The sequence below is a fragment of the Camellia sinensis genome, chromosome 12 (assembly GCF_055761805.1).
Source record: "Camellia sinensis isolate YWXY chromosome 12, ASM5576180v1, whole genome shotgun sequence".
Classification (NCBI taxonomy): Eukaryota; Viridiplantae; Streptophyta; class Magnoliopsida; order Ericales; family Theaceae; genus Camellia; species Camellia sinensis.
The window spans coordinates 136,273,334-136,293,723 of NC_138972.1; the positions used below are offsets into that span (position 1 = coordinate 136,273,334).

General features: G+C 31.8%; 2 protein-coding genes and 1 pseudogene across 5 annotated transcripts in view; 1 reads left to right on the plus strand and 2 right to left on the minus strand.

Moving 5' to 3' along the window:
• LOC145804803 (DUF21 domain-containing protein At2g14520-like) overlaps positions 1-8,316 on the plus strand; it is a 170,031-nt gene extending 161,715 nt beyond the window's left edge. Inside the window, exons 1-5 of one of the 2 annotated variants that reach the window (XM_082899973.1) lie at positions 3,005-6,829; positions 7,303-7,400; positions 7,530-7,657; positions 7,733-8,000; positions 8,111-8,316. In XM_082899973.1, the coding sequence (XP_082756099.1) occupies positions 7,345-7,400; positions 7,530-7,657; positions 7,733-7,821 (273 nt within the window). In that variant the 5' untranslated portion in view covers positions 3,005-6,829; positions 7,303-7,344 and the 3' untranslated portion in view covers positions 7,822-8,000; positions 8,111-8,316. Of the gene's footprint in view, positions 1-3,004; positions 6,830-7,302; positions 7,401-7,529; positions 7,658-7,732; positions 8,001-8,110 lie in introns of those variants that run through there. The other variant, XR_014347263.1, reaches the window with a different exon arrangement.
• On the minus strand, positions 3,946-6,342 carry LOC145803898 (serine/threonine-protein kinase ZRK1-like; annotated as a pseudogene).
• Positions 8,317-8,937: 621 nt separating the features above from the next.
• LOC114261039 (non-functional pseudokinase ZED1-like) lies at positions 8,938-15,421 on the minus strand. Of its 3 annotated transcripts, none has more exons than XM_082899972.1 (2): positions 15,037-15,421; positions 8,938-9,833 (listed from the first exon to the last, which is right to left on the minus strand). In XM_082899972.1, the coding sequence occupies exons 1-2, from the start codon at positions 15,152-15,154 to the stop codon at positions 9,172-9,174; spliced, it is 780 nt and encodes a 259-aa protein (XP_082756098.1). In that variant the 5' UTR covers positions 15,155-15,421; the 3' UTR covers positions 8,938-9,171. The 3 variants fall into 3 exon arrangements, with proteins under 3 accessions (XP_082756098.1, XP_082756096.1, XP_082756097.1); XM_082899970.1 differs by having other exon boundaries at positions 8,938-10,307; positions 15,037-15,208; XM_082899971.1 differs by lacking the exon at positions 15,037-15,421 and adding an exon at positions 10,559-11,420 and having other exon boundaries at positions 8,938-10,307.
• Positions 15,422-20,390: the final 4,969 nt, after the last annotated feature.

The window sequence follows — 20,390 nt, forward strand, 5'->3', positions numbered from 1 at the left end:
TAACAAAAATTAGGCGTTCCTCGAAAAGACCCTTATAAATACGAGAGCTACATAGTCGAGACACAATTTGATTGGAGAAGCAAAATCTATTTGTTGCTTGAGAAAGTTCGTGGACAGAGAATCTACGGATAGAAATATTATTATATCTGCCATTGGAAAAAGCAATAAGCTCCTCCAATAACATGCTTCCATTTTCTAGGAATTTTCTTTCTTGTCTGGAACAGAAGTTGTAGTACTTGTCGTTGTCATTGATGTTCTTAGTGTTCTTATTCCATATATTATCAACCACAATATTCTGCTTCCACACCCCATAAATTGAGAGCACTTTGTCATACAAAACACCCTTCCTTGCTCACCACCAGCTTTACAGAACAATTCACAAAACTGTACTACAAAAGGCAACTATTTACTTTGAGAAATCGAAAATTAAAAGCATCAACAAATAATTAACAAACTTACCAGAAAGATAAGGAAAAATAAAGGAGGTTAGAAAAGAAATCATAAGATTATGGTGTCTGGTCGAATTGAGAAAAGGAATGAGTGACTAGTAATTTTTTACCCATTTGCTTTGATAAATAAGAAATAATAAAGATTCACGGATCTTTTTTAATTGGGTAAACTACCAAGAGTTCCAATAATTAGACTTAATTTTCATCAAGCTCTATTGAAAATTAGTCTTGATAAAATTGTCGTTAAATATAATTTTTTTGTGACAATTTTTTATATATGTCGCTAAAAATTGATAATTAGTGACTTTTTTGTAATGATTTTTATAAATTGTCACTAAAACTTACAATTAGTGACTTTTTTATGACAAATTTTTTCATAAGACTTATTAGATAATAAATTCATTTATTAAGACATACACGTAAATACTCTTTTTAATTTCAATATTTTGTATTTAGATGGATAATTTAAGTATTTTGAAAAAAAATTATACATTAACTTTCATTTTTTCGCCAAATCTCATTAATTTTAGTGAGAAACAAAACATGAGTTCTAAAAAATTTATTTTTCTTTCCGTTTATGATCTACTCAATCATAAAAAACAAGTGATGGGAGTTATTTATTATTATGTTTCCTCTCCATTTTTTTCTCACCAAATTTAATTTTCTTTTCCCATTAAACCAGTTTATTATAAGAGATGTATGATTAATCACATAATGAGAATAGCAATAGCTAGACTAAAAATCAAATTAAAATTGATCAGAGAGAACTGTTTTACTGTTTTTTATTTATTTCTTGTCCAGATTGAAGAACAAAATCAATACAAGAAAACTTCTCGAGCTAATTAACGGGGGGTCATTTTAATCTTCTTGTATTAAAAAAAGAAAAGAAAAGTTTACACAAGGAAAGGAAAAAAAAAAAAAAAAAGTCATTATGGTGCGAACAAAGCAAAGAACAGTGAAATTTACCGAATCGTGAGCTACACTGTGCAGAATCTGCGCGAGGGATGAAGATCTGAAACTCCCAGGCCCCGTTTGTTTTGGGGTACGAGGGGAGGACTGAGATTAGGATAGTAGTAGGCATTATTTAATATGTTGTTTGGTTACAGAGTTGAGGAAGGGACGGCTTAAAATAGGCCTTGCAGATGGGATTTGGATGGACCTCCAAGATTTGGTATTAAAAAAATAGTCCAGCGGATTAGAAATTTTTTATTTTTATTTTATTTTTTAAATGTCGGGCATTTTTTTAACATTAATATTTAATTTTTTATATTTTTTGTTAAGTAAAAATCATTATTTTATTTATTTTATTTTTTTCTGAAATTATTTTATTTTATTTTTATTTTTTTAAATTTTTTTACATGTTGGGCGTTTTTTTAAAAAATATTAATGTTTAATGTTTTTGTATTTTTTTTATTTGTTTTATTATTTTATATTTATTTTATATAAAAATAATTTAACAATCCCTACACTAACAACTATCATCAAAACAAACACAATTTTACTTAATCCCCTCACTAACAATCCCCTCACTATTAATCCTCTCACTATCAATCCCCTCACTATTAATCCCCTCACTATTAATCACCTCACTATCAATCTCCTCCATTCTACTTCTAAAAACAAACGGGACCCTAGTGACAACACGGATTTAACTCTCTCTCTCCTCCCCTGCACATAGGCAGTGTTTGGATGCGTTTAGTTACGCTAGGTTTGATTGGGGATTTAGGAAAGAATTTGGAAAGAAAAATTGAAAAGATAGGTGAAATATGAATAAAATATATCAATATTTTACATAATTTCACAAACTTTTTTTCTCTTTTTTTTTTCAAATCCCTTCCTAAATCTCCTAACCAAACACAATATTAGAGAATTTGATGAGGAAAATTGAAAGGAAAAAAAAAAGGATAAAATTTGAATTTGAAGTTATATTTGGTTGAATTAGAAATTTAAAAAAAAACCAAAAAAAAAAATTATGGTAACGTTTAGTAAAATTTTAGAATTATAATTTGAGAATAGAGTTATATTTTGAGTTTGTGAGTTTTTGGAATTTTATTTTGAGTGTGAAAAATTTGTTTGGTTATGAGTTTTGAATTGAATTTGAAATTTTTGATGTGACGAATGATATTTGATTCAAAAACTTACAACTCATAACTAAACACATAATCGAAAATTCTATTCAAAACTTATAAAAAATTTAAAAAAAAATTGAAAATATTTTTTATTTAAAATATAAAAATAACAAGGGCCAAAAAAAAAAAAAAAAAAACGAATACTGTTCCAGTCAACCGGCTGGACGTCTAAGATGATGACCTAGTAGACCTATTTGCAAAAGTAGGTGTGCAATCAATTTTTAAAAACTATAACCAAACGGCACACTCAAACTAAAAGGTGAAATTAAATTTAAAAAGCTCTACCAAATAAAGCCTATATTTTCATTTCAGTTTATTTTCTCTTTTATTTTTTATTATAATCAAATAAAAAATAAAATTATATATTTTTTTCGTTTTATTTCGGTCATCAAATTTTGAAACCAATCGCAATCATCAATTTTTTATGGTTAGAAAAAGGCTAGCTGTGTAACCGGTTATATATTCATTGTCAATCGTTCGTCTCTCTCGGGCTTGCGCTATCGCACACCTCTCTCCGTCCGATTCCCAGCAGCACTGCCCAGTACCGGCGGTACCCTCTCTGACTCTGTTGAAAGAAAGATCCCAGCAAATCCTCAAGGTACGTATCTCTGTTATTCACTTCGATTTTTATCCTATTTTGTCTCTCATTCTCCGTATTATCTCAGAATTTTGAACTAGGGTTAGTGAAGAAACTACGACTTACTTTTTGGTCTGGCACTAGGGGCCAAACTTGTTAATGATTTTATACTATTTACTGTAGTAATTAGGAACCATATTTTTACTTGTAGGGCTTACGTAATTATATTGTTCCAATTTTGATTGTAGATAAGGTGTTTGTAAAAATGATTTAGTTTGTTACCAATTTAAACATCTACTTCTATTATCTATAAATTTTTAGCTTTACAAAACCTAATTTTTGTGAATAATCATCTGATACCCCAAAACACAAATCTTTTAAAAATTTGAGCACCCCAATGGCAATCCGTAATTGTGATTGCAGTGGTGATATGGCGTGGGGAAAGAACATAGAGGAGGAAGATCTTCAGTTGAATGTGACAAAGATGAGATTTGAGTTTGAACTGCTTAAGGAGGTTTTGAACTAAAGAGAGGTAGGTGCATAGAGGGGAGATAATCTGTATAACCATTGAGCCACCTCTAGAACCATTGAACCAATAAGTTTGTAGTACAAAAGTTTTCTATCTCACAAATGGGTGAAGCCAAACAGAATGGTTTAACAATATATATAACAATAAGAGAGATGAGTAGCATATATAACATATAATAATACATTGCATGAATTGCTGACTATGCATGAAGCATATAGTAGTCGTCGTCGTTGTCGTCGTCATCTTATAAATGTAGGATTATTATGGTTGAGTTGAGGAGGAGGAGCAATCAGACTTGAGTATTTGCCTGAGTTCTTTTGTGACCTCGATCATTTCCGCCCTATCCTCTCTGTTTCTTTGGGCGCATCTCAAGGCAAGTACTAGTACAGCTTGAAATTGTTGTTCTTGCTCAATTCCTCCTCTTTCTTTCAAAATTGTTGGATCCACAACTTCATTGAACTTATCATTGTCTACATGGTCTTTCACACATGCTTTTAATAACTGTTGATGACTTTTGCTATATGCCTTTCTTTTCCCGGTCAAAAGTTCAAGAAGAATCATGCCAAAACCATAAACATCGGACTTCTCAGTGAGAAAGCCCGTTATATTTTATGTCTCAGCATGTTATCCTGGTGTCTGTGGCGCGACAGATTGAGAAGCTTCAAAGGGAGTTCTTGTGGGGTAGTGGAGGGGATGTTTTTAGGCATCATTTGGTGGATTGGGGGAGGGTTTGTCAATCCAAGGTGGCAGGGGGGTTAGGGGTGCAGAAGTTGGTGACTTTTAATAGGGCTTTGTTGGGTAAATGGTTGTGGCGGTTTGCCTGGGAGCCGGAGCGGGTGTGGCGTAAGGTGGTTGCGGTAAAATATGGGTTGGGTAGGGGGCATTGGGGGACTGGGGGTGATTGGATCTCATGGTTGTAGGTTATGGAAAGGAATTTGGTTGGGGAGAGAGGAGTTCTAGTCTAGGGTGGGATTCCGGGGCGGGGATGGGTTGAGGGTTAAGTTCTGAAAGGATCAATGGTGTGGGGACGTTTTGTTGAAAGATTTTTCCCTCTGATCTTTCGTATTGCGGTGGACCGGGAGACTATGGTGGCGTCTTATTTGGGTAATGGGTATGTGGTGGTTTGGGACATTAGGCTTCGACGGCAAGTTCAGGATTGGGAGGTCACTCACCTAGTGGAGTTATGGAGTTACTTGTATGCTTTGTGGGTGGTTAGAGTGGGGGAGGATGCTTTGGTGTGGAAGGTTGGGGGGGCTAAAGGCCGTTTTTCTGTTTCATCATTCTATTGGAGTTTGGTGGGGGAGATGGGGAGGGTTTTTCCATAGAACAGTGTTTGGGTGCCGGGGGTTCCGTCTAAGGTGGCTTTTTTTATGTGGACAGCAGCTTTGGGTCATAATCTCACACTGGATAATTTGATGCGACGTGGGCATATTTTAGTCAATAGGTGTTGCATGTGCTGTGAAGATGTGGAAACTGTGGATCATTTGTTCTTGCACTATCGTGTGGCTTGTCGTTTGTGGGGTTCTTTATGTTCTCTCTTTGGGATTGTTTAGGTCCAACCGCGGGGGGTGAGGGACATGTTGTGGAGTTGGCGTGGGGCTCGGGTTGGTTGTCGAAGGCAGCGTGTTTGGGCTTTGGTGCAATCGTGCTTGATGTGGTTGGTGTGATTGGAGCGGAATAGACAGACTTTTGAAGACGTGTCTCATTTTGTGTTTTGGCTTTAGAGGCGTTTATTTATGGTTTTGTATAGCTGGTTTGAACATAAAGTTAATCCAGATATGTTTGTTTTTTTAGATTTTTTAGAGGCTGTGATTGGGTAGGAGTTGGTTTTCTCTTTTCGGTTCTCTGTATTTGTTGCATCATCTTGATGCTTTTTATTAATATTTGGTTCATTATTTATCCCAAAAAAAAAAAAAGGATCTATAAATCCATATGTCCCAGCTACCTGCTCGTCCACCTGTGTTTCTCCAAGAGGAATTGATATAGATAACGGGAAATCCAATAATTTAGCAACACCATATTGGTCTATGATAATATTACTTGGTTTTAGGTTCCTATGGATGATGGGTGTCGAAAACGCAGTGTGCATGTAAATAACAGCATACGCAATGTATTTAAAAAAAAAAAAAAAAAAAAAAAAAACCGCATACGCAATGTCATTTGCGATCTTTAACTTACTTTTCCACGTTAATGATGACCGCCTTCACTTCCATACTAATGTTTGGAAATTAATTCGATACTTCCTCCTGCATATTCATACACCGAAGCAGGAATGTTAAAGTCTAGACAACAACCTATTAGCTTTAAAACATTCTTGTGACTACTCATTGATGATGTAAACACCATATTGCGGATAGCCTGGCACTTTATATAAAACAAATTTAAACCATTAGCCTTCTTAATTAAAATTAGGCATTTGTCAAAAGAACCCTTTCAAATTTTATAATCAAAACCATCCACCACAATTTGATTGGAACAAAATCAATTTGTTGCTTGAGAAAGCTCCTTTATAGAGAATCTATGGATAGGCATATTATATTTGCCATTTGAAAAAGTAATTAGATCTTCTAATAACATGCTTCCGTTTTCCAGGAAATTCCTTTCCCCTTCTCGATTCTTATTAAAGATGCATGATAATATTCGTCTTCCAAATGCCATGAAGTGAGTGAGGGCATAGTTTTTCTGTAGTCACCTGTGGCTGCCATACAAAATGATTCACAAAACTGTATATTACAGACAGAGAGATTGGCTACTATTTGCTTTGAGAAATCAGAAATTAGAATCTTACCTCCACAAATAACTAAGAAATTTACCCAAATAAGGAAAAATAAAATTAACAAATAACTAAGAAATCTACCATTAATCACTGAAGGAATGAGAGAATAGCAATAACTAGAAAGAAAAGGCACAAATCAAATCAAAAGTTCAGAGACAAGAAGTCTAATAACTTTCTTTTTTTTCTTTATCCAGATTGAAGAACAAGATCTAAGTTGATATAGAAAAGGAAAAAGAAAAAAGAAAAAAAAAGAAGAATGAAGTCTTAGCTATTGTTTTGCTGGGCTCTGTGTAGAATCTGGCGACTGAAGATCTGAAGTTTATGTGCTCTCTCTCTCTCTCTCTCTCTCTCTCCCTCTCTCTCTCTCATGTAAGTATCCCATTTCTGAGAACTCCTCAAGTGACTTTGACAACATTGGCCGAATAATAACACCAATAGTAAGATTGGAGAGACAAGTTCAAATATAGACTTTTCAACAACTTTGTTTTGTTTCTTCTTCCTTATTCAACTCAACATCTTTGGTCTGATTTTTCTGTGGCTATCATCATCATGATTGAAATTTTTTAAGATATAAAGGAACTTGTGAAGAAGATCTTTCCCAAAACACTATCATACACCCTGTTTGATTCGTTTTCACGATCTATTTATATATATATATATATATATTTTAAAAATTGCAATTAAATTGACAAAAATAAACATCAAAATGATATTTTTGAATTTTCAAAATTTATGTGCAACTTGTGGGACCCACTTCAGATTTTATTGTGATGATCTGAATCGTTCAATTTTTTAAGAATATTGAGCAAAAGATGCCTATAAAAAATTCTTGCTTGTTGTAGGACTACTTGTTTAGATGCTGAACATGAGACAGAAAGCACGACATGGATGATCCGAATGTTAATGTCATTGGGCATCAATACGACGAGGATGTAGTCATGTGGCAATATAAAAAAAGTTTATTTTATTTTATTTTATTTTATTTGTATGGATATATTATATAAAATAAAGTTTAAATTTGATTATTTTATGTACGATGAGAATGTAATCATTTGTTTTTATGTTCTAGGGTTACGGAAACTATGCCCTTATATGACATCTTGAATGAGTTTCAAAAAGGTCACAGTCACATGGCTGTTGTTGTAAGACAGTGCAACAAGACAGAGGACCAGTCTTCTAGCAAGAGCTCCGCTGATAGTGAGCTCCATTTCATGCTTTGTACTTTGTATATGCTTGGACAATTTTTTTTCTGATGCTCTCTCTCTTTCTCAGATTCAGTGACAGATGTGAAGGTAGACATTGATGGTGAAAAGACTCCTCACGAGAAGGCTTTAAAGGCCAAAAGATCACTCCGGAAGTGAAAAATTTTCCCAATAGCGGAAACAATTCTTATAGGGGCGCCTCTAGGAGCAAGAAGTGGACAAAGGAAATGTACTCGGACATCCTGCAGATAGACGGAAGCCCGCTTCCGAAGCTTCCTGAAGTTGAGGAAGCTGTTGGCATAATAACCATGGAAGATGTTATCGAAGAGGTTTTACAGGTAAATGTGAGAACTTCCATTGGTACCTTAAATTCCTGGTTTTTTTATATCCTCCCACTAATTTTCATACATGGTTCCATATATTGACATATCATTTTAACACCTTGTAGGAGATCTTTGATGAGACGGATCACCATTTTGAGGATTCATAACGATGGTTTTGTGTAAACTATTGTATTTTCTAGATAGATGGTGATGAAAAAATTGTTTAATTTGTTTCAGCACTGGGCGATACTTGAGCTAGGAGTGTGTACTCAATTGGAAAATTTTAAGGCTGTGTAAAGAGAATGATATCAATGTGTTGTACTTTAGTTTCTTTAAAGTTGTTATTTCTTTGGGGTTAATTACACTTTTCACGATTATAGTTTGGCTCAAATTTTACTTTAGTCTTTGTTTTAATTTGAACAATTAGCTCCCTACACTTTAAGTTCAATTTCAATTTGGTCCTTCTGTATAAATTTCTATTAATTTTGTCTACATGTACACCTTAGAAAATTGATTGGTGTTTCAAAATTGTTATTTTTAACCTTTGGATAAAAGGACCAAATTAAAATTACACTTAAAATGTAGGAATCAAATTGTTTAATTTGAAATTATAAGGACTAAAGTGAAATTTTGATGAAAATATAGGGGTGAAAAGTGTAATTAATATTGGTCCATTCCATTTTGATTTGGAGGGAAAACAGGTGAAGAATCGGTAATATTGGTGCATTACATGTTGAGCATCAATTTGTAGCCAAACTAAAATATCAATTCCTAGCAATTACAGCTCAAGAACTATTCAGCTTTAATACTTTCCAACCAAATTAGTATGCATAACATAGCAACATATGGGAGAGAAAAAAGTACAAAGACTGCATAATTTGTATTTATCGTAGTAATGAGACATACACTGAGACAGCAATTCAATAATCAGTACATACTACACAATATCTCATAACATTAAAATAGTTGATATATATATATATATATATACATACGTATACCGAATAATCAATTTGTAGAGCAAAAGTTTTCTACCTCACAAACAATGGAGAGCCAAACAGAATGGTTTAACAGTATATAACAATGAGAGAGATGAGTAATAGCATAGCTAATAACATGTAATACATAATTGTATGAATTGCTGACTATGCATGAAGCATATAGTCATCATCTTAGAAATGGAGGATTATAATGGTTCAGTTGAGGAGGAGGGGCAATCAGACTTGAGCATTCCCCTGAGTTCTTTTGTGACGTCAATCATTTCTGGTCTATCTTCTTTGTTATATTGGGTGCATCTCAAGGCAAGTGCTACTACAGCTTGTAATTGTTTCCCTTGCTCAATTCCTCCTCTTTCTTTCAGAATTCTTGGATCCACAAATTCATTGAACTGATCCTTTTCTACGGAGTCTTTCACCCATTCTGGTAATGCCAAGTACATGGATCTTTTCCCGGTCAGAAGTTCAAGAAGAATCATGCCAAAACTATAAACATCGGACTTCAAAGTGAGAAAGCCCGTTAACATGAAATCAGGATCCATATATGGACGTGTCCCCGCCATTACGTCTTCCACTTGTGTTTCTCCAGAAGGAATTGATATAGATAAGGAGAAATCCAATAATTTAGCCACACCAGATTGATCTATGATAATATTACGTGGTTTTAGGTCCCTATGGATGATGGGTGTTGAAAACGCAGTGTGCATGTAAATAACAGCATAGGCAATGTCATTTGCTATCTTTAGCCTACTTTTCCACGTGAATGATGATGACCCCCCATTCTCTGCCATGCTGCCGCCTTCACTTTCATATAAACGTTTGGAAAGTAATTCGATACTCCCTCCTGATGCTACTGCATATTCATATATTGAAGCAGGAAAGTCAAAGTCTAGACAACAACCTATTAGCTTGAAAACATTCTTGTGACTACTCATTAATGACGTAATCACCATGTCGCGGATAACTTGAGACTTTGTATTTTTCGAATGTAATTCATTATGCTTCTTGATTAAAATTAGGTGTTTGTCAAAAGAACCCTTATATATGTTAAAATAGTAGTAATCCAGCACAATTTGATCAGAGCAAAATCCATTAGTTGCCTGAGAAAGCTCTTGGATAGAGAATCTACGAATAGAAGTATTATATTTGCCATTTGAAAAAGCCATAAGATCCTCTAAAAACATGCTTCCGTTTTTCAGGAAATTCTTTTCTTGATCTGAATCGTTCTTATTATCAAAGACGGACGATAATATTCGTCTTCCAAATGCCATCAAGTGAGTGAGAGAGAGCCTCCTAGTGTTGTTTGTCAGTAATCAATCACCTGCGGCTGCCATACAAAATGATTCACAAAATTACCCACAGAGAGAGGGGGCTGCTATGTTGCTTTGGCAAACCACAAATATTAGAAGCTTACATAACAGATCTACCATTAATCATCAATCACAGAATCAATGAGAATAGCAATAACTAGAAAGAAAAGCACAAATCAAATAAAAAAGTTTAAAAAAAAAAAAAAAGACTAACAATTCTAATAACTGTTTTTTCTTTAACTAGATTGGAAGACGAATAAGATCTAACCTATTGTTTTGAGCTGCGCATGCACTGTCTGTTAATGTGTAGAACAAAAATGTTTGAGTTCTAGAGGTGAGCTCCACTTTATGGTTTAATATTTTGACTTGTGATATGTATTTTTTTTTTTTTTTTATGTATTATTACATTATTAAAATTGACATTAAAATTTTAACTCTATTCCTCTCCATCATCACCCGTGTGTACAATAGAATTTGAGGGATGAAGAAGATCTCAAGTCCATGTCATGTCCCTTCCCTCTCTCTCATCTCTCTATTACATACATGAATGCACTCTCTCTCTCTCAGGAAACTTCCAGTGACTTTCACATCGTGAGTCAACAAGTCAACACAGACTTCATCTTTTTCTCTCAGTTGGGTGTTTTCACATTATATTTACAGCAGTGTTCTTCACATATTTAAAAGCAAAAGGTTGGGAATCAGGAAATAAGATTTATCGTCTCAGAATATGCGCATAATGAGGCCCAAAAAAAAAAAAATTTATTTGCGCATAGTCATTTTGTATGATAGTGATTAAATTAATAATAAAAAAGTTAGGGTTTCAAAAAATTTAGGATTCAGAATTATCCAAAAATACGTATATGTGGTGAAAATTTGATTGATTAAGTATAGAATCAACATACAAAATGAATCTAAGGCCTCGTTTGGGAATCTTCCTTTTTAGCCAAAAAGTTATTGATGTTAAATTTTAGATAATTTTTTTTTTTATGTCTGAATTCATAACATTACTAAATTAATAAAGGGTGAAATTTATGAATAAAATAAAAAAATAAATTTGAATCATTAATTACTATTTAGTAAAATTTGCTTAAAAAATTATGAGTATGTAGTATGTATTCAAAATACAAAATACAAAATAACAGATGTTTTATTTATATAGTTCATTTTGCTTTATTTTTTCACATTTTTTTTAATTGTGTTTTGTTCACTATCTCATATATTAAGGCCAAGTTTGACAATTGCAAAATAATTTATCTTTTTATCTTTTTTTCATCATATCACATCTCTACTTTTTTGCACATCTTTTCGTAAAAAAATAAAAAGTACACTTATTTAGGTCATCCCAAACAACCCTTAAATATTACATTGATGGCTGCGTTTGGCATGATAGGTGGGCTAAAATAGTTACAAAATAACAAAATATACTAAAAAGTCAATAAAATAAAATATTACATTCAAATCATAATTAGTTTAATTTTTTTCTCATAAAAATCAAAAAATCCATCTTAAATGAGGCCTAACTCAATTCTTAAACAAGGCAATATGGACAAACATCCTCTCAAGTTTAAAATCTGAACTCAACTATTATGTTAAAGTTTTTAAGATTCATTAAGCATCCTATTTCGATAATTAAAATCATTTATTATATAAAACTTTTCGTGTTTATCATCCTTGAAAAAAAAGTTTAGGTCGTTATGCTAATCATAACATTTTTATTTTTTCTTATTATATTTATAGTTATGAAATTATATATTTTGAGATAAAATAAGTATACTTTTTAACTTTTTAAGAAAAGATTGATAAGAAAGTAAAGAGGTGATATGAACCAAAAAAGATAAAACAAAAAAAAGAAAAAAATGTGCTACAATAGGTCATGCCAAACAAACTTTAGTGATGCATATTGTGCCTGTTTGGTGCAGCTTAAAAGCTGCTTATTTCAGCTTTCAGCTTAATTTAAGCTATTTTGATGTGTTTGGTTTAGCTTAACAATGCAGTTTATAACTTTTTGTAAGTCAGAAATCAGCTTATTCTTTGAGTGGGGTAGGAGATGCTTAATTTATAAGTCAGAAATCAGCTTATGTTCATAGTTATAAGCTATAAACTGTTAAGGCATAAGCTATAAGCACTTTCCCACAGCTCTACCAAACAGGGCCATTATCCTTTTAGGATCAAATTTTTTATCTAAAAAAATAAGCATTTTTTAGACCAAATTGTTGTATCTCTAAAATTACATTTATTAACAACATTTTTCAAATTTTCTCCCTAATTTTTTTAAAAAAAACTTTTTCTTATAACCTTTTAATGATTATTCTCGCAACGACAAGAATTGATTTCTAAATATTTTAATAATAAAATTTTTACTTTTAAAAACAAAATTGGAGAAATATGTATGTCTAAATATTGGTATGAATTACTATTATGTTAGAATGTTAAGATTTTAGTATTGAAATCTTATATATAACTTTGTAATTTGATCATTAGAAATATGAACGAAATACAGTAGTTTGTAATTTTTTTCTCCAATTCCCTTCCAAGGATGTGTGAATAATAAGGGTTATTGTGTAGCTAAATTTATTTCTAACAAAAAAATCAAATCAAAAATTGAGAGAGTTCACCAAATAATTTTTTGCCTCCGTTTGGCAAGAGCTAAACGGAGCTTTTTTGGCTATTTTAGCCACAAAAAACAAAATAGGCTATTTTAGCCACAAAAAACAAAATATCACATCCAACCCATAATCATTACATTCTTCTCTCACAAAAAAAGCCAAAAAAGCCAAAAAGCCAAAAAGCCCTTCCCAAACCAAACTTTTTAGCCCAGGCTAAAATAGCCAAAAAAGCCAAAAAGCCAACCCACTTCCCAAACGGAGGCAAATTTGTAAACAATTTTGAAACAATTGTTTGGAAAGAGCTTTTAAAAATTTTGTTTAGTTGTATGTTTAGTTTTGAAGTTTTGAAATTTGATATGATTAAATTTTTTTTAATTAAATAAATAGATATGAGAGAAAAAATAATTGATTAATGTACAATGTGAAAGACAGAGAGAAGAAAGAAAAAAAAATAATTAATTAATATATAATAAAAAATAGTGATTTTAAATTTTCAATAAAAATAAAATTTTAAAATTTTGGAAAGAGCTTTTTTTTAGTTTTTTTTAGTTAAAATAATACTAAAAGACAAAAATAGATTAAAATAGTCAACAAAATATCACATCAAATCCATAATTATTTTACTTTTTCTCTAACAAATATCACATTCAACTATAAAAAAAATCTAATTATCTTCCTAAAGATAACAATTTAAACTTTTAAAATAACTTATTAAAATAGCAATTTTTCAAACATCCAAATACTTCACATGCACGGTCTTCCACTTTCTGACTCTCTAGATGCTTTTCCATCGTGTAAGGAAAAGTCGTACAATATTTTCCGGTTTTAAAATTTATTTATTTATATATTTAAATAAATCTTTCGACTTAGGCTCCATTTGGGATCACATTTGGGCAAAAATAGTTATATAAAGGTTTCTTTTGGGAACAGAATTTTTAGTTACTTTTTTTTGTTCATAACAAAAGCTAAAATTTGTCTTTTTTGTATTTTTTTTCATTTGAAAAGTTGATTTTTAACCAATAGTAAAATTACAATTTTACTCCTTATGAGTCAAACTGTGCTGTGCTATATAGGTGAAGTTGTAAATATTTTAAACTAAATGGGGTTAGTTTGGTCATTTTATTGTGATTTGATATCATAAACAAATATTATCAAAAAAGTCAAAAAAATCTTTACCCATTTCCCAAATTATTTGTCTAAAAAAGCCAAAAATTTGATTAAAAGTCAAAAAGTCATTTTTTACCATTTTCTCAAAATATGCCAAAATAAAATTGACTATTTTAGCCAAATATAATAAAATGTCACATCTAACTCATAATTTTATTTTTTCACTCACAAAAATCAAAAAAATTAAAAAATCTATCTCAAACGAGGTTTTTTAGTCCCAAGCTAAAATAGCTAAAAAACTAAAAAATAAAAAGTTAACCCACATCTCAAATGAGCTATTAATTTTGAAAAGAGGTAGCTCCTTCCGGTTATCACGAATTCTATTTAGCTTTCGTTTGGTATTGGTTTTTTAGCTGATTTTTTTTGTGTTGAGACTTTTTTAGCCTGGTTTGGTTTGACTTTTCTAGTTTTTTTAACTTTTACGAGAGAAAAAATGTAATAATTATGGTTTGGATGTGATATTTTATTTTATTAACTTTAATAGTGCTTTTGTTATTTTGTATTTTTTTAGCTAAAAATCTTTAGCCAAATGAACTCTTAGATAATTCAAATTATATTTTATCAAAAATTTCATATGTTTCATTTAAAAAAAATTAGATTAATCCGATCGTGTGGTAACTTATTTAATTTATCATATTTATCACACAAAAAAATAAATAACTAATTTTTAAAAACAAAAGTAATCTATTTTTTGGATGAGAAGCATGATAAACCACAATCTAAGAAATTTGCCCAAATAAGGAAAAATAAAATTAAAAAATAACTAAGAAATCTACCATTAATCACTGAATGAATGAGAGAATAGCAATAACTAGAAAGAAAAAGCACAAATCAAATCAAACCAAAAGTTCAGAGACAACAATTCTAGGAACTTCTATTTTTTTTTTTTTTTTTTTCCCTTTATCCAGATTGAAGAACAAGATCCAAGCTGATACAGAAAAAGAAAAAGGAAAAGAGAAGAATGAAGTCTTACCTATTGTCTTGCTGCGCACTGAAGAATGGCAATTGAAGATCTGAAGTTTATGTGTTCTCTTTCTCTCCAATGTAAGTAATCCCATTTCTGAGAACTCCTCAAGTGACTTTGACAACATTGGCCGAATAATAACACCAATAAGATTGGAGAGACAAGTTCAAATATAGACTTTTCAACGGGTGTTTGGGAAGCCAATCTTAGATTATTATTTTATTTTTTTTTTAAATTTATAAAAAAAATTAAAATAATTAATAAAATAAAAAATCACATCAAATTCTCATTTCATTTTTTTTTATTATATATATCACATTTAATTAAAAAAAAAATCTAACCCTCCCTCTTAACACAAATATTTTTAATTTATTAAAATAATTAAAAATTAAAATGGCCAACTTTTTTGGTTTCTTCTTCCCTATTCAACTCCACACCTTTGGTCTGATTTTTCTGTGGCTATCGTCATCATGATTGAACTTGGTTAAGATGTAAAGGAACTTGTGAAGATCTTTCCCAAAACACTATAATACACCCTGTTTTATTTATTTTCACGATCTATTTATATATATATATATATATATATATATATATATATATTTAAAAAAATTACAATTAAAGTAACAAAAATAAACATCAAACTGATATTTTTGAATTTTCAAAAATTTTGCGCCTTATGGGAGTCACTTCAGATCCTATTTTGATAATATAAATCGTTCAATTTTTTAAAAATATTAAATAAAATATACTTATAAAAAATCAAATTAATCATATATATTGATAGGGAAATCATTAAATCACATTTATATTTAATTTAATATTTAAATTTTTAATTTTTTTTAATATAGCCAATGAGTGTAAACAGACCTTTAAATTTGCCCACGTTCTTCTGCCACATCGATCATTTCCGCCTTATCTTCACTCTTTTCTTACGGAAATTATCAGGTAGGTCACGAAACCACGTGTCTATGTACCCGCACAATGATAGGATAATTAGGGAGTATTTGGTAAATGCCAAAATAGTATGTCCAATTTTAGCACATTATTCAATTTATATCACAATCATCCTATTTAACTCATATCATTCTGTATCATATCACTTTAAATTCAATTTATATTTTATATCTTTTATTTTTTATTAAAAATATATAAAAATATACTTATTTAGATTATTCCAAATATCCTTTTACTCCTATGGCTCAAGGCAGTTGCTGCAAAAGCTCAAAATTGTAGCTCTTTCTTAACCCCTCTCACCAGCAATGTTTTCAAACCCAGATCGGACCGGCAGGTCGAATCAGTTGAACCAGGCCTTGTTCTGGTCCAGTCAACCCCCTAAACCCAGAGTGGGAGCAAAACCGGTGACCCAGTGGTCGAACTGGCAAAACCAGTGACCTGGACCGGGTCGAGAGGGTCGGACTGGTTTGCTTTTTTCGGATTTTTTTATTTTCTTTCTTTCTTTCTTATATATATATATAAATATATTTCAAAATTTTGATTAAAAATTCTTATTTCAAGAATTTCCTCACATAAGGAAAAGTCTCATTGAAATCTTGAGAAGATTATAAAAGTCTATTCCTATTTATAAGAAAATATTTTTCAAAGAGAACCTACAAAATTCTATGTGAGATTCAATCAAATTATTTGAAACATATTGATTGAAGGGAGAGTTGAAAATTTTATTTCCCTCCAAAATTAAATCTAAATTTCAATGAATTTGTTTGAAGGGAATGTTTAAAAAATTTAATTTCTTTAAAATAAGTGACTTTTTTTTTTTATCAATTATGACTTTATTAAATATTATTAATAAATACTATGCAACAATTTTTATTTTTATTTGATTATTTATATATATTTTTATTTATTTATAATTTATAGTTATATTTTTTAATATATAATATTAATTATGACGTCATGGTTCGACCGCTTTGACGCGACGGTTGAACCGGTGACCCGTACACCAAATCCCTTTTCCGGTTCGCTCACCAATCCGGTTTTGAAAACGTTGCTCACTAGTGTTGGTGGGAGGAAGTCAATAGAGATGGTTATAGCGGAATCAAGTCTCTCTTTTCTATGTATTTTTTCTATGTATTCTTTGTTGGATAATCTTCACTATACTTAAATAAATTAATTTTGTTTGGGTACTAAACGACAAACAGAATACAACAGAAAAATAGTAAATGAGAGAAAATATTTGATTATAAAAATCAAACCAACAAATAAAAATAAATAAATAAATAAAAATAGATTTTTATTTTGTTACAAAAACAAAATCAAAAATCTAATTTAAATAAATAAAAATAAAATAGAAAAAGAATTAACTTACTTGATTAATTTCTTCGAGTAATAATCTGATCAAGTCTAGTGTTAGACACTGTGTCCTTCAGACAAATTCGCCCTCTCTACAGTACTTTCAGAATATGGACGTCTATCTCCCAAGATAAAATGATCAATCAACGAATAAATGCAGCACTACAATTTATTCGCACAACGAACACACTAAGTGTATACATTCTTTCTCACAAAAATTAAATACAGCAAAATGCAGAATATATTTGCAGAGGAGAAGTACGAAAATTATGAATGAAAACATCAAATGAGGGCTGCCTATTTATAGATGTAGTGGTGCCTTTCCATTTTGAATTAAACAAGTGCAAAACCTGTTTGAACAGGTATGATACATGTTCAGTTTGAATAAACAGATACAAATCTGTTGGGTTCAAATTTTGAACAGATAAAAACGGTAGGGACCTGTTTGGATGTAGGGAAAAATCGGAACATAATATTTTCGGAATTAATTTGAATTTTGGACAGTTGGATAGATTTTATTTTAAAAAATAAAATTAAATCCAAATGTTTTTTGTCCAAAAAGATTAGTATTGGGCCAGACAAGCCCAACCCCACCTCACACCACGCACCCGCGCCCAAGCCTAGGTCCAGGCCCAGCCCAGCTCGACCGAACGAACGGACGGCGGTGACGCGCACGCGGGTGGTTATTTCTTGGTCCAATGGGTCTAGCCCACTTTGCCCATAACCTCTCTCTTCTACAAACATAGGGTGCCCCTTGGGGCCCTCCTTAAGTTATAATTCCAAGCTATATAAACCCATTCAAAACTTTCCACCAAATTAATGTGGGACAAGCCATTTTTTAAACCTTTAAGGATTTTTCACCAAAACTCCATTTCCATGGAGCACATTTTGGCTTCAATTTCCCATTCACTCGATAATGGTTTTGAGAAACCAAATATACCACGTGAATCACAACGCGGCATAGAACGCGTTACCACTTTGACCGGCGAAAATCGACGCATAGGTCCCACCTACAAATTAGACCAAAGTTTAATAAAAATTCTGTTTTTTCCCAGAATTTTTCAAAACCATTCTAATAATCCCCCACATGAATGGAATTTGATGACGACGGAAATGCAACAATATGCAGAATTTGTCGAAAGAGTATAAGTCGAAAATATCTTGCATCAGGATAGGTAACTTTCAGCCTTGAACCTTCTCTAGTGATAACTTATTGGACTTACTAGCTAACCAATGGACACAATGCCTTGAATTGTTTAGTCGTTTGTGTAAGCCAAGATAATAAATTTCACACAAAATGTCTTCTAACACATCGTGGTTCTCACTGTTGTATTCATTTTGACCTTAAACGCTCCTGGTTTTCATGAGTGCTTCTAAAGAATGTAGCCTCTTCATTCTCATAGAACCGACCCTAGTTCGACACTCATATAGGTGATTCTTGTTGTGAGTATCTTTTTGTACTCGTCTTGATTTTATGTCTAAATCTAGATATAAGTAATCATTAAAAGCAAAGCTTATCCTTATACCCCTGCAGATAACACATGTTGCAGATATCACTCTCAACAAAGGAATGGATAGGAAGTTTTAATCCCTTGGTGATTTCTGGCGAGCCATACATAACTTAGTTGTCCCTTTGAACTTAGTTCTTGGGATCTCCAGTCATATAAGTAGGGTTACCATTATGATGAATCTTATGTAATAGGCTTTAATCCCATCCTTTCAATGAACTATACACTTGTTCTTTTGTCAAACCTTTTGTTAACGGATCCGCAATATTCTCTTTAGATTTTATATAATCTATTGAGATTATTCCATTTGAGAGCAATTGTCTTACGGTATTATGTCGACGACGAATGTGTCGTGACTTATCATTATACATATGATTTTGTGCCTTGCCTATTGCAAATTGACTATCGCAATGAATACAAATAGCTAGCACAGGTTTTGGCCACATTGGAATGTCTTCTAAGAAGTGACGAAGCCATTCTGTTTCTTCTCCTGCTTTGTCTAAAGCAATGAACTCAGATTCCATTGTGAATCGTGCGATGCATGTTTGTTTCATGGACTTCCAAGAAACAACAACGCCTCCTAGAGTAAAGACATATCCACTAGTGGATTTTGAATCTTTCGTATCCGATATCCAATTGGCATCACAATAACTTTCAAGAACTGCTGGATATCGAGTAAAGTTCAAACCGTGATCATGAGTAAATCTTAGATATCTAAGAACCCGAATGATTACTTTCCAATGGTCTTCTTCGGGGTTACTAGTGTACCTACTCAATTTACTAACAGCATAAGCTATATCAGGACGAGTACAATTCATTAGGTACATTAGGCTTCCAATGATTTCGGAGTATTTTAACTGTGACACCGCATCACCTTTATTTTTCGATAAATAAAGACTGATGTCTACAGGCGTTCTAGCTAAATTCATATCATCCTTGATAAATTTACCAAGAATTTTCTCAATATAATATGATTGAGATAATGCATATCCGTCAGATGTTTTAGTAATTTTCATTCCTAATATAACATCTGCGACCTCCATATCTTTCATATCAAATCTTTTGTTAAGCATTTGCTTAGTTGATTTGGTCATGTTTTGACTGCTTCCAATGATATGCATGTCATTCACATAAAGACAAACTATGACATATCCTTGGTCAGTGTTTTTAACATAGACGCATTTGTCACATTCGTTTATCTTAAACCCATTAGTAAGCATTGCATGATCAAATTTTTCATGCCATTGCTTAAGTGCTTGTTTTAATCCATAAAGAGATTTTACACGCCGACAAACTTTCTTTTCTTGCCCCGGCACTACAAACCCTTCGAGTTGCTCCATATAGATCTCTTCATTTAGATCACCGTTTAAGAAAGCTGTCTTAACATCCATTTGATATATTTCTAAATTAAACAACGCTAGTATAGCAATAAGCATGCGAATGGATGTTATTCTTGTCACAGGAGAATATGTGTCAAAATAGTCTAGACCTTCTTTTTGTCTGTAACCTTTTACTACAAGTCTTGTTTTATTCTTGTCTATTGAACCA